Here is a 13,796-nt window from a genome sequence, read left to right on the forward strand (position 1 = left end):
TGAGCAAATTTGTCATATATATTCGTGTATGTATCAGCTTATTGGGTTTTTTTTTTTTTTACATTTTTATTCACAATCTTCAACTTTTCAATCAAGTTCTCGATAATCAAAGCATACACGTGTTGAGAGTTAGGATCGACGTAACATCGTAGTAACGATTAGGACGATAGCGTAGGGAAGTGATCTAAAGAGCCAGTTTTCCGAGGCGATTCGACTAGACAGCGAAAGATGTGAAACTCTAGGAAGTTGAAAGTGAGAAACGGCACGTTTGACACGGACGACAGTCCCCTCGCTAAGCGAGTTTGGCGGCGAAATATTACAAGGCGGTCCCCTCGCCGCGCTTGTCTGTTACAGACGGCAAGTTCCCCTACATCATGAAGCTCTGTTTCTCGTCGTCGCGCACCATACCCACGAGCTTCCCGCCCAGCAGCGGCAGCGGGTCGAGCAATTCCGCTGGTAATGGCCACGTCAAAATGCAGCAGGACTCGGAATAGAACGGCGAGGTCCAGGGCCAGCAGCGTCAGCGTCAGCGCCAGCGCCCCTCACTCGCCGCCCTGCACCCGTTGTGTGCCCCCGCGACGGCGGGCACGGCCCTGCACCCCGCAGCCGCAGCGATAACGCTGTCCCCAGTCCTACCGCCGCCGCCACCAGTACCGCCACCCCTGCCGCCACCCACTTGTCTCCTGATAGCCACCCCGACCCTCTATCCGACCGTGCCACCACCGCCCCCGCCCCCGTTGCCAACCTTCTGGCCCTACTGATATGGCGGGCCCGTCACGACACGTCGGATGGGTGAGACGAACGCACGCGAGATCCGAGGCCGAGGATGGACTCTCCGTGGACGAGAAAAATGCTACCCGGGACAGGTAGTAGCCGCAGTGAAGGAGAAACGTTACGACCGTGTCGCGACCGTGTTTATTTTCGATCGAACGCGACAGACAGACAGAGAGACGACCGGTCGGTTTTCCGCAACTGTCCGTCGAGGTCTCGCCGGGTTCGCGAAAGGGTCGCGTGTATTCTTGGACGCGTCTCTCTCTCTCTCGGAGTCATCTTCATCCAACCCGTCGCGGTCGAAGGCTTGGAAGTTTTCGACGGTACGGGTGTGTAACTCGACGCCTAATAGTACCGTGTTCCGCTAGAGACACGTTGTCAACGCGGATCGGACACGGAACTCTGCGCGTACGACGAGAGGTGGGATATAAGTGCAACGACACGTCGCCGTCGCCGTCGCCGTCGCCGTCGCCGTCGTTGGAGGGAACGTCGTCGCGGCAAAGTAGCGTCGGCGTGTGCTGTTCGAGTCACACAGGGAATCCTTCGCGGCCGGCTGGTCACGATTTTCGCGGTGTCTCGCGCGGGGTAAGGCGAGACGTACGACACGCCGCGTTCCAATTTTGGAGACCTCTGTAAATAGCTCGGAGACCAGCGGCCTCCGCTACGCGCATACATATCAAAGGGCTTGGAAGTAAATCGGTACGTTTCGCGAGGAACCATGCACGCGATTTTCGTAAAAAATTTGTCGTTCGACGAATCGGCGCGTCAGTGTGGTTAAAGAATTTTTTTGAAAAAAAAAAAAAAATTGAGGACCGTCCCGAGGAAGGTTGTGTGTCTGTGAATCGCCTCACGAGAGAGAAACGGTTTGGATGAAAACGGTCTAAAGGGAATAGAAACTTGTTGGTCGAGAGAAAACGATACCACTCCATTAGTTAAGGGGAGAGAGATTGAAGGAGAGATGGAAGGCTCGAGGATATTGAAGCTGTCTCGGGGAAAGAGGCAATGCCTTCGCGGGAAGTTTAGCTCCTTCGGAAGAGAAATCGTTCGGAGAAGTTTGAAGACATCTCCCGGAAGAGAGTTAAAAATACGATCTATCGGAAGAGGAATGGTCGAGAGATGATAGAGCCTTCGCGGAATGAAAGAGGAATCTGTTTTCTGATGGCCGTCAGAAAGGTACCATGCACCAGTAGATCTCTTTGGTGATAGTGAAATCGAGGACGGTCCGACTTGTTTGGTGCGGGTAGAATCGCCCGAGGAGGATCGAACCTCTCAGAAGAAGGGGCAGCTGAGAAGATCGAGGAAATCCTCTCGGAAGAGCGCGATTCGAGAAAACTGGAAGCCGTGCCGAGTGCGAAAAGTGCGGAATCCCTCGTGATTACTCGCGAAGCAGACAGGTGGGCGCTGCTTCCGCGAAGTCCGGACATATATATGGCGTCGCGACCGCGAGACGAGACGCTATCTCGTTCGTTCGCTCGCGTCTCACGCGTCGACTCACCCAAAACTCACGGCGTCGTTCGCGCGCGCGCCCGCGCGCCCGCGCCAACGATGCCACGACATTTGTTCTGAAGCCGAGCCACGCGCTCCTCGACGACCATACTCTGTGGGATCCAATAAACGAAGAACCGGAGATTTCTCAGCGACCACTTATTAAAAAAATGGGAATAGAATTTTAGGGGTGCTCAGAGGAATGATCTGAATCAATCGTGATCCAAATACTGAGCGGCCTGCGAGAACGCAGCCAACTCCGCTTTGAGTGTCACACTGATAACGCGCTGCTCCATCGTCGTGATGAGCTCGGCCCGCGGCGAGCATCGCGCGGCAATGTTCTCCTCACCTACTGTTTATCTGTATATCCGTTTTTTAATCTTTATATTTTAACACTCATCCGGATAACCTGATTTTATAATGCAAATAACTATTTTCTATCAAAACTCTTTGACAAACGTAGCGATATTTCAAATGACCAAAAGGTTGCTGCAACAACATTGTAATTCACATAGAGCAACTTTTGCACGCAGTTCTTCTCTACGGTTTACAAACTTATTCCTTAAACTATTATCGCTAAGGAAGACGAGGATTTTTAATTGGGGCCATAATCGAATTTATAAACAAATTTAAGCTAAGATTTACATTGCTTTTGCTTTTGTGGTTTACATGTTATTGCACCAGGCGGTTGTTTAAATCATCAAATCTAATCGGAAATATTATTTTGATTATAATGTAAACGTAACTTGCTGCGATTCAAAATAAGAAAATCAGAAGGAAAACGAATAATTTATCAATTATATTTATCAATAATTGTTACGTAAAATAATATCTATTTAATAAGTGCATTCTTATATTCTTTTGACTTAATTTAAACTTTGTTGCGTTATAGCTTTAGATCTTTATAATTTGACATAAGAAAAAATAAAGCATCGCCATTTTTTTAAACGACACTTTTAATTGAGAAAACGAGCCAATGATTTTCTTCGCAGAAAAAAAAACAAGTTTTATTCGTAAGAATGAAATTCTGTCGATTCCGGTTACCCGGATAAGAGTTAATCCCTAAGAGCGAACGTGATTGTTCATCAGTGATTTTTTACGCCGGGCGGCAACGCGAAAGTCTCTGGACTGCCTCCTTGGTTAGGTCGCGCGGAGCTTCTCGCGGGTCCTAAACGTTGCTCCATAACGTTAACAATAAAGTCGTCTAGACTGCTACCAATTAAGAGGATTAAATCCACTATCCTCAATCACACCTCCGCTTCTCCAATCGAATCCAAACGAAGGAATCCCCGGCTCACCCCCCTTCCCTCCATCCTTCACTTGAAGCTGTAGTGTTCAGGTTGCGACGAGACGACACGTATCGGTGCTCGCACGCTCGAATGAGCGTGCCGCGTGGCACTTGTACACTTTTGATCAGATCGCGGATGCGAATTGAGAATTTTATATTATCGAAGCAAAAAAAAAAGAATAAAAAAACACGTACACACGATAATAAAAGAGAACAATGAAGTCGACGACACAACACACAATATATTAGTGTCCCTCGGTAATATTTTGTCGGGCCGAGGGGCGTTTTTATAAGAATGGTTTTAGATCTCCGAACAAATTTTGCGAAGCGAACCAAACGACTACTACTAAACTAAAATAAATAAATAGACTCTTTGACTTCTCGGCCATACGTAACGTAAGATAATAAGGGCCGAAACGCGCGCGCCCTTGAGAGATGCGTGAATATCAACCCGCCGTTTTGTCCATTGTCCGTGAGAGAGAGAGAGAGAGAGAGAGAGAGAGAGAAAGAGCGAGAGGGAGCGAAAGAGTGGGAGAGATAGAGAAAGAAAGAGAGACCTAATGCAAATGAGATATAATTTAAATAAGGATATAAAGTTTATATTCGAGGCAATATTTGTTACAATACGACATTAGGGAATAAGTTGTGTGTACCGTTAAAAAAAAAAAAAAAAAACAGGGGCTTCGGCCGTGCAAATGCGCGCGGGGACGATCCTCCGCGATGATTTTCGCTGACGGCGAAGAGGACACTGAAACTGTTGTCGATCATACAAGAGACGACGTATCGACGCGGGGAGAAACGCGTGAATGCGAGAGCAAAAGGAATAAAGAGAACAAACAAGAGGTACTAAGCTAAAGCGACGCGCGTCAGTTCACCGCGCGTCGCGTCCGTCGTTTCGTTATCACTTGGACTCACAGTTGCGTTCGCGTTTCAACGATATATATATATATATATATATATATATATATATATATATATATATATATATATACATACACATACATATATATATATTATTTTATCACGGGGATCCCCGGAGATAATACCTATTCCTTTCCGGGGTAAAGCGAAAAGTTGTTTTACATCACATTCTTCTATTTTTATTATTAATATTATTCTGTAATTATGTGTAAAATTTAAGTCGCCCGTAGAAAGTACACATCACGTTTTATCCGAGAAGCCCTTCTCTCGAAGTTTTGATTTAGTAAAACAGGACCTAAGGCGTTAGTCTCTAAGCAGTTTAGGACGTGTAACCATATCACATACAATTTTGTAGATAAATATATAAAATACATATACATATATATATTTATGTGATGCGGAGCATGGCGTTTAAATCAAGAGTGTATGTCGCTGCGTGCTCGATACTCACTCGATGGATGAATATTCGAGATGAGATATCATCCTGTCATGTAATTTCTCAAAATCGCTTTTGCGAGTAAGAAATTCATTCTATTCTAATTTCAGACATTTTGAGCAATGTAAATTTCCTTCGAGTTTTATTTCTTAAAAGAATTTTGTCTTACTCACATTACTCGGAAAAAATTAAGCAATTATTTTTATTCATTCATTACTATTCGCGCGAACAAGCCATGCTTTTCTCTTATTTCATGCAATATTCAAAAATTTTTCGTGTAATTTTCATTAATAGACGTTTCATTACTTTTACTTGCTTTTTTTGACATTTGACATGGATTTATTTTTTTAAAAAAATACAATAAATTGGTAGAAAAAGAAGAAAGAAAAAGAGATTACAAGAGCAATCAGATTTTTTTCCAATAGATTAAATAGATTTGTTTCCACAGAAAGTTCGCTCTGTTTTTTTTTTATACGAGAAAGAGAAAGAAACGCATTTTCGATTTCGAGGAATTACGTAGCAGCTGTGTATCATTTTCTGCGGCATCTCGACGGAGCGACATTCTCTTACGATGAGAATCCCGTTGCAAGTTTAACGGGTGCGTCGTAAGAGAAGATCGCGCGCTAAATCGAGGGATCGAGCACGCATAATCAGACTGTCGCTTATTTTCTGACACTTTACCCGCGCGCTAAAACTCCGGTAAAGTAAGAAACGTACGTAGAACGTATTTACAACGAACGCTCGCTTAACACGCTCGTCCCGGTCGCCGCATTTTCGATCCGGCGCGAAAACGCGCAAACGGGATTTGGAGTCCCCCCCTCTCCTCCCGTCCTCCCCCCACGTTCGACGACCTTTATATTTAACCCTTTTCCACGTGTGTGCCAAAGGTAATTAGAACATTAAAATAAAAAGGAAAAAAAAAGAAAAATCGAGAACCGAATTCTAGACGTTGTAGATGAGGCTGATGTCCGCGTCAAACGCGGACTGTAAAATTAGTCCGGAAAAGAAGATGAAAGCGAGGATATTTAGGCAGTTTCTTAGTCCGCGGAAAATTCCCTAAAAATAGCCGCTTGATGCGATAGAGATTGATTGGCCGGGTGGAAGGGGGTTAAATCTAAACAGATACATAACACATAAAAGTAAACGAATATATTATATATACATATATCATTTCGAGTACTGTGCATCAGAAGATGACGAGCCTCGCGTGAAAAGGGGGGGGGGTGGGGGCGAGAAGCTCACGGCTTGCATATCAACCCTCGACCGGAGCACCTACGACGGTGTAAGAGAACTGACGCCGCAGAATCCCCAGGAGATCGTATCGATCGTATCGTAATTGCGCGCCGTATCGAAGGAGTTACGATCGGGGAAACGACGACAGATGTGCCCGTGAACGGCGACACCATGAAGATATTTGGTCGTTCTGTAACGTGTTACTCCCCCGAACTTGCATTTTCGCGTAGTCACCATCGAGAAATTTAATCTTGCTGATGAAACAGGATGTAAATTTGTTTATAACGTTTACTTTAAAAAGGAAAAGAAAAAAAAGCATTGTTCTAGGGACACATCTGATTGTTCGGAGCGAGAAACAAGGTCACAAGAAATTACAGTCGAGGGCGTAACGTTCTAGATGTAATCCTCGGGAGCCTGCCGCTGCAGTTGAAAGGGGTTGAAAGGGGGAAAGGAGTGGCACGTAGATAGACATAGAAAAGACACACGTTTACGATGTAAGATTAATCGCGCGTCACTTTTTAGGGGACGAATAGATGTACATAGCTTACTCTTTTTTTTTTTTGGTACGAAAAGGACCCCCTACAAGTAAGTTCGCGATACTCTCTCTCTCGCGCTAAGTGTCACGCTTATATAGTGGATCTAATTAAATTTAACACATCGGTGGACGAGAAACGTAATCGACGCGTTAATAATCGCGGAGTAAATAAATATACATCGCGTAATACAATAGTCCGGGACGATCTCGCGGACACATCTTCTGGTGAACAGGTTCTAAACGTGTACAAAATCAAATTGTAATTTGGTAGCTCGTAGTAATCCTGTAAAACGGTACAGTATTCCAGGTAGAAAGGTATACATAGCACTGTGTATGTAAGCACGACTACATGTTACTTCACACAGATACACGTGCGTACACGCATACATACATACATGCATATAGACACCGTAACACCGAACTCGAGGTTGTAAAGATGAGCCATCTGTGTCGATAATTAATTGTAACTTTGAGAGCAACCTATGGATAATAACTGGTTCTAGATCTTACTAATACATATCCCATCTATATGTATATATTTGCAATCGCATGAAAAATTAATTGATTAATTATTGATAATGTAATTATCATTATCCTTATTATTAGTGTTATGATTATTTATGGCCCGCGGCCGCGTTGCGAAAGCCTGAGGGCTGAATAAGTATGTTAAATGGACGTTGCGTTTAAGGCGTTAGGTTAATGCTCGTTAGTTAGATATTTAGGTAGTTAATGCAGCGTAGGTACATATCGTTAATATTGTTATTAATTAATGGTATTGCGAAAGGATATTAATACCGATGCGCTTTGATTTCTTTTGTACGCGAAGAAAGAGTTCCGTAAGTTAGTTTCTCCGATCGATCGATTCTTTTCTCTCGTTATAAAGCAATCGAATTTATTTTACTCATGAATTTTCCAACTTTGTAAATTTATCGATTGAAACAAAGAGAAATCTCATTTTCTCTCTTGACACTTTAAATAATTATAATCTGCAAAATTGGCAACGTATGTCTGACGGATCTCTGAAAAAAATAAATGGCAAAAAGATTCGTATTGATCCTATGTGATTAATTTAAGTCGGAACGGAATAGACGGAACAAAAATGCAATTAATAGAACAGAATTTTTAAGTTGCATTCTTTCTGACGTGATTAATTTGCATCGAAGCAATTCATCGAATCATATAATATCATTATCTTTTAAAATATAAATCTATCTCGTAGAAACAGTGCGCTTGCAAAATTATCTGTTCTACAACAGTCTTCTAATAGACCTAATTTATTTTAATTGTTTGATACAATCTTAAATTATATATAAATATTGTATTCAAGTTACGTAAATTTTATTTCTATTAACGCAGCTCTACGAATTGTGCAATTTCCGTTTCAAATCGGATCCTCTCGGGCGCGCGATAGATCGTACAAAACAAGTCAAAGCGCAGTGTAGCCTTTCTAGCGATCCCCAACGAACCCAAGTATTACCGGTGACATATACCTGCTCCTACATATCAGGTTCTAGACATCCCCGAGCACTACCATGCGCCATATCAATGTTTCTAAGTGTCCTCCCCTTCGGTGTGTCCCCTTCCACGTCTCCCTTCTCGCCTTTCTCGACGTCCCGAATGAAAATTAGAGGCACGCCGATTATCGATCACTTTGTCCCTTACTCCCCGCTCCACCCTTCCCCTCGCGCCCACCATCCTACACCCGTTTTATCCATTCTCGTCCAACTTTCCCACCTCGTTATTGTACATCGGAGCCGGAACGGTCTCTAAGCTCTGTCTTCCCATCGCTGCGTGAAAAAAAGACAAATTAGATGTAATAAGATTTGTTGACTGTGTGTACACGTATACACATTATTATAACGCATCGATCATGTGCATCACCAGCATACACATCCACCCACTCGCACACGACACCAGTTTATACCACGACGCGACGGGGAACACGAGACCCGCAGCCGCTGCGTCAGGATAGTCCAACGCTGGATCGCCAATGCCGCGGGATCGCAATTCACGATCGTTAGATCGATCGCGCGATAATGATTGTTGATAAATTGTTTGTCGATGAGCGTTCAGCGAACGACGCTTTTTTTTTTATCACGTAACAAAATCTTCATTTTCATACTGTTGCAAAGCCAAAATTGTTTGCTTGATCCTCGACATTTTACTCGAGTTTACTTTCTTAGATCACGTCGCGAAAGATAGTCGATGTTTTATTTGAAAGAGTATATCTCCTCCTGCATCGCGACGCTCGAGATGCGAGCTTGTAGCGATATTTCATGAAACAATGGGTTTCATTTTTCGTCAAATTTTTTTTTTTTTAACGCGATGAGCTTTTAAAATTTTGACGCGTTTTACTTGAGCGAAAAATGATCGAGTGATTTATCGCTAGACAAGGCGGATTTTAATTTGCGATCGTGAATTGAAGATTAATATTGCGTCACATGTAGTATCAGTTTTATAACGCGTCGAATTATTCGACACCGTTCACGTTGATCGAATTTAACTCGCACAGGAGATCAAGGCACGCTACCGTGATTACCAATTGAATTTTAAATCTCGCAGCTAACTCCTTTACTCATTCGCCCCGCCGCCGATTGACACGAGTCGCGGTGTGTCATTGCATCCGGGGACGCCAGAGAAATTGGTACGGATGCGAGAGACACTTAGATCAAACAAGTTAGCAAACTCCTGTTCCGGAAAGCTTGCATTTAATTAATTTAATTAAGTCCGACACGGAAAGGCGATCGTGAGAAGCAGCGGAGGTTCCGCCGAGCTGGGTGGAAATTCGCGACGCGTCGGTCCTCTCGGAGCCAGATTCGATTTGGTTGCTCATACAAGGAACATGCCCGATCGTCACACGGCGTTCAATGTATGGACCATAATTTCGAGCCTGGCCGTGTCAATCAAGCATTGACCGTCCATAATAGCCTGTCGTGCCGCAGCGCGCCGTAGATATCGTAAGCCACGTCGTGGAAAACGATCTATTCACACCAAAAGACACGTACACGCACGCGCTCGACGGTGAGAGGTACAATGACGTGCAATAATGGTGCCCGATGGACGTGCTCTTATCACGTATTTAAATTTCTTTCACTTTCCAAAAGGTTGGTCTCGCAATATAAAAAGGTATTGTGAGAACTACATTTGAATTTTCAACTTCAAAAGATCTCTTCTACCGATTGCTGTGTACATACGCGTTCGGGAATTTTCGAGTGAAAGATGTGGTTTGAGTCCCCTGTATATCAACATCACTTTACAAAAAAAAATAAAATAAAAAAGAATTAAGAATTTTTAAAAAAATTACAAGACATTCTGGATGACTTGACTTTGAAAGCAATGCGCATATATTTTTCATTGGAAATATTTTTATTTTTAAGGGAAAAAGAATCTGTTAACACGAAAAACGTGTATTGCTGTATATTTTCCGACCGAATCGTGATTGATTTAAATTTTTATCTGATATATCGAGTATCGAAAAAAGGCGAGATAAAAGGAAGGAAATTCGAAAACGTGGGAGAGCATGACGCATCAGGCAGCATCTCGGCACAGGCTTGTACGCAGATCGACGAGAGACACGTACACTCACACACGGACACGCGCCAATAATGTGGTTGCTCCTAAAAACGAAAACAAAAAAAATAACGATGTAATGTGTATATTAATACTTGTATGTCGTACGCTCTAATGTTGTTTGAAGAGTTATTTGCGAGTCAATTATCTGTGCCTAGCAGCCCTGTGCACCCTATCAAATGTACCACCGTTCAGATGAAAAAGAAATACCGAAACGAAAGAGAAAACGAAAGTGAACGAAAGAGGGAGAATGAAAAGCAAAGACGAATTCAGGCAACACGGAAAGAGGAAGGATAATAAGAACAAAACAAAATTACAGAAAAGAGATGTGTATAGTATCGAGCAGAACACGACACGACACGTGTGTTTCTCACAAATTGCACCCTGTATACATAGTTCGCACAATGATCTGTTCCTATTTTGGAATCAGTTTTTTCGAATTTGCCAAGAATGTATATCTACAGATTCTATATGAGAATATATATAGAAAAAAAAAAACTGGACATGAAATATAAAGTATTGAAATCTAGTTCTGGAATTGTTAACCCTTTCGACCAAAGCGTGATTTTCCGGGGGTGGGCCGAAATGCGCGTCGACTCTGTCGCACCCCCGGAAATCGATCCCCCTTCGAACCAGGCAGCCTAATAGAAGCTTTTGTTCTTTCACGCGATCAGATAGCGTGGATGTACGATATCTGCTCATGTTTTGTGCATCGAGAAATAGAAATAGCTCCATTAGAGAGAAGGTTACTTTTGTGGGAGAGAGAGAGGGAGAGAATGAGAGCGGAAACGCGTACGTGAAATACGCACGTGAGGGTGACAAACGTTTGGCTAAAAGATCCGATAGAGGCACGAATCGGGTTGAAATTAATCATTATCTTTATATTTGAAACTATAAACGTATGCACACATACATCACACGTGCGTTATTATATTTTTCATTACTTTTAATTAATATGACATTTTTCTTTTTCAAAATAATTGAAACTAGACGTTTATTTTGAGAAGTTTACAAAATATTGAACTCAATTTAAGTTCTATTATTAAAGTTCGAAAGGTTGGTAAATTATTTTATTAATTTTTAATAAGAATTACTGTCCCACCAAGTCGAACATTTGATAGCTTCGATTCAGTTTTAATTTTAATCCGATTTTTACCCTCTGCACGCGCCGTTTTACGAGAGAGCATCTCACCTTCACGTGACGAATCTCGAGAAAGTGAATAGAAAAAAAATGGCCGAACGGAATTAATATTTAAAAAAAAGTATAGGCGGCAAAGAGGTATGTTAACGCGGAAAAAAAACCACGCGCTTTCTCTCTGGCGCTCGCTGCCGGCGGGAAGCGATAAGAAAAAGAATTTAAGAGAGGGAAAGACCGAAACGACATTCAAAATCGCATGTACACGAGCTTTGCGACTCTGAACTCTGCTCGCAACAGAAATTATAGATATAGATATATACACATATTATACCGTCACACACTGAACACAACAGCACAGCCACAACCACCACCACCACCACCACTACGACTACCACTACCACTACCACTACCACTACCACTACCACACCCACGCACATCCATATATAAATATATATATTTATACATATACATCTATATATTATATAAACTTATATTACATCTCTACGAATACGAGAGGGTACTCTTCTCACTCACTCTTATGTAACTATCACACCGGTGTACACGCTGTAGGAGTATATGTGGGACGCCTGTATGTGTGTCTAGAACTATCATCTGCTTCACAAATTCTCTGTTCGCGAGGAACACACACTTGACGATCACGCCGCTTCTCGTCGTATCGCGGATTTACGTCATCGCCCGTGTAATTATCGCGTCCGTTTGTCCCATTGACGAGCCGATGCGCTTTCATCCTCTGATAATGCACTTGTGCGAATTTCAGAACAATAATTTGCAAACTTGTCGAGCCACGGCGTAATTGTTTGACGACAAAGCTGTTTGCCAGTTTGTTTCGATACAATTCAGCATGATAATTAAGACCTTTAGTGTTAAACTTTGCATTAAACAGCGCTAAATATGCATGAAGAACACGCATTAAAGTCTCTAGAAGCACTTAAGATCTCGGCGCACTTAGCGGGATTCATCCAGGTTTTTATTAATTTAAACTTTTATTAGATCGACGTGATTTGCAATAAGCGCAGCGCAGGATGAAAAGCGAATTTTCCTCAGGCAGTTTCTGAAACGTTGCACGGGAATCGCAACGGAGATGCATTTTCGAGCGGTCGATAGAGGCGAAGCAGCGAGCGTGAATCGGTAACATTAATCCCAGAAGTATCGAGCTTTCTTTACGGACATTGCGCTACTAGATTCTTTTTGTTTTCTTTTATCTTTCGATAGTGATTGCTGTGATGAGATATTTCCCTTCTGGAAACCTCGAGGTTTGCGGTCTGCACGTGTTTGCATCTGTAAGAATTAATATCGAAGCATTTCGAGCAGTAACGACGTCGGAAGCTGCGACGAAACTTTCCTCGCGGTTCTCGCACGAACTTGCTACTTCTGGGATTGAAGGCGACAAATTTACAGGGGATAGGTCACGGTTAGGGGAAAGAAATATAAGAGGGAGGAAAGAGTAATAAAGATGATAAAAAGAAACGATATACACACTCATCGAGCGCCGCTAGTAAAAGACATGGTAGGCTATTATTATCGCTAAATAGTCGCTAGCCGATATAGTGATGTAGTTTATTCTTTAGAGTTATTTTAAGTTCTTAATTATATATACGAGAGGAAAGGGAAGAAGTGGTTATACTATAAACCGACTACTATCGTATCACATTACACACTGTAACACGTCGATTATAATGACAAGAATATTTACCTGTGCATATTGACATATTATGGAGTCACATCATTAAAACATATACTACTCAATATATATATATATATATCCAGCGTCAGCGACTCGATTCATTGACACCCACACCATATACCATGGCATAATTTCGATAACTCGGAAACAGAACAATCAATCTTAAAAGCTTTTTTTGTATTCTTTCTGATCTTTATATTTTTATATTTTGTTATGTTGCAACTACACTACATAAATAGTTACCGGAAGGTAATTTTGATGCAGACAAATGATAGATTTTAATAACAGATTACGAGGAACAGATGCGTCACACTTTCACAAGTAAATGAATTATTATTTTATGGATTATGTTATATACAGTGCGTGCAAGAATCTATCGCGCTTCATTTCGTATATAGTCTTTAATCGATTTAAAATTGTGCTTTCAAGAGACATCTAAATTGAATAATCCTCTTTGTACTTCAGCTTTTTAATATCTCTATTAAACTAGCCTCTCTCACCAACGCAAAATATTTTAAAATTAAGTGTTAATTAGCTGCTAATTTGATGCTAAGATTCGATGCTACAGAATTTAGAAGCCAAGAGAGATTGTCTTAAAAACTCTTAGGGGCAAATTTGGTACTAAAAAATTCAGCTCTGTCTATTCATTTTTGTTTTCTTTTTCTTTATCGCTGACACAGAATAAGATAAGCGTCGCGATGTTTCAAACTATAA

The 13,796-nt window shown here is 42.0% G+C and overlaps 1 protein-coding gene across 2 annotated transcripts in view; it reads left to right on the forward strand.

Moving 5' to 3' along the window:
* The window catches only part of LOC105197737 (heterogeneous nuclear ribonucleoprotein L), a 163,764-nt gene extending 150,599 nt beyond the window's left edge, over positions 1 to 13,165 (forward strand). For both annotated transcript variants that reach the window (XM_026131732.2, XM_011164248.3), the window contains one exon: positions 355 to 13,165. In XM_026131732.2, the coding sequence (XP_025987517.1) occupies positions 355 to 494 (140 nt within the window). In that variant the 3' untranslated portion in view covers positions 495 to 13,165. The remainder of the gene's footprint in view (positions 1 to 354) is intronic.
* The last annotated feature ends 631 nt before the right edge of the window (positions 13,166 to 13,796 follow it).

This window comes from Solenopsis invicta, chromosome 10, assembly GCF_016802725.1.
Source record: "Solenopsis invicta isolate M01_SB chromosome 10, UNIL_Sinv_3.0, whole genome shotgun sequence".
NCBI classification, from domain to species: domain Eukaryota; kingdom Metazoa; phylum Arthropoda; class Insecta; order Hymenoptera; family Formicidae; genus Solenopsis; species Solenopsis invicta.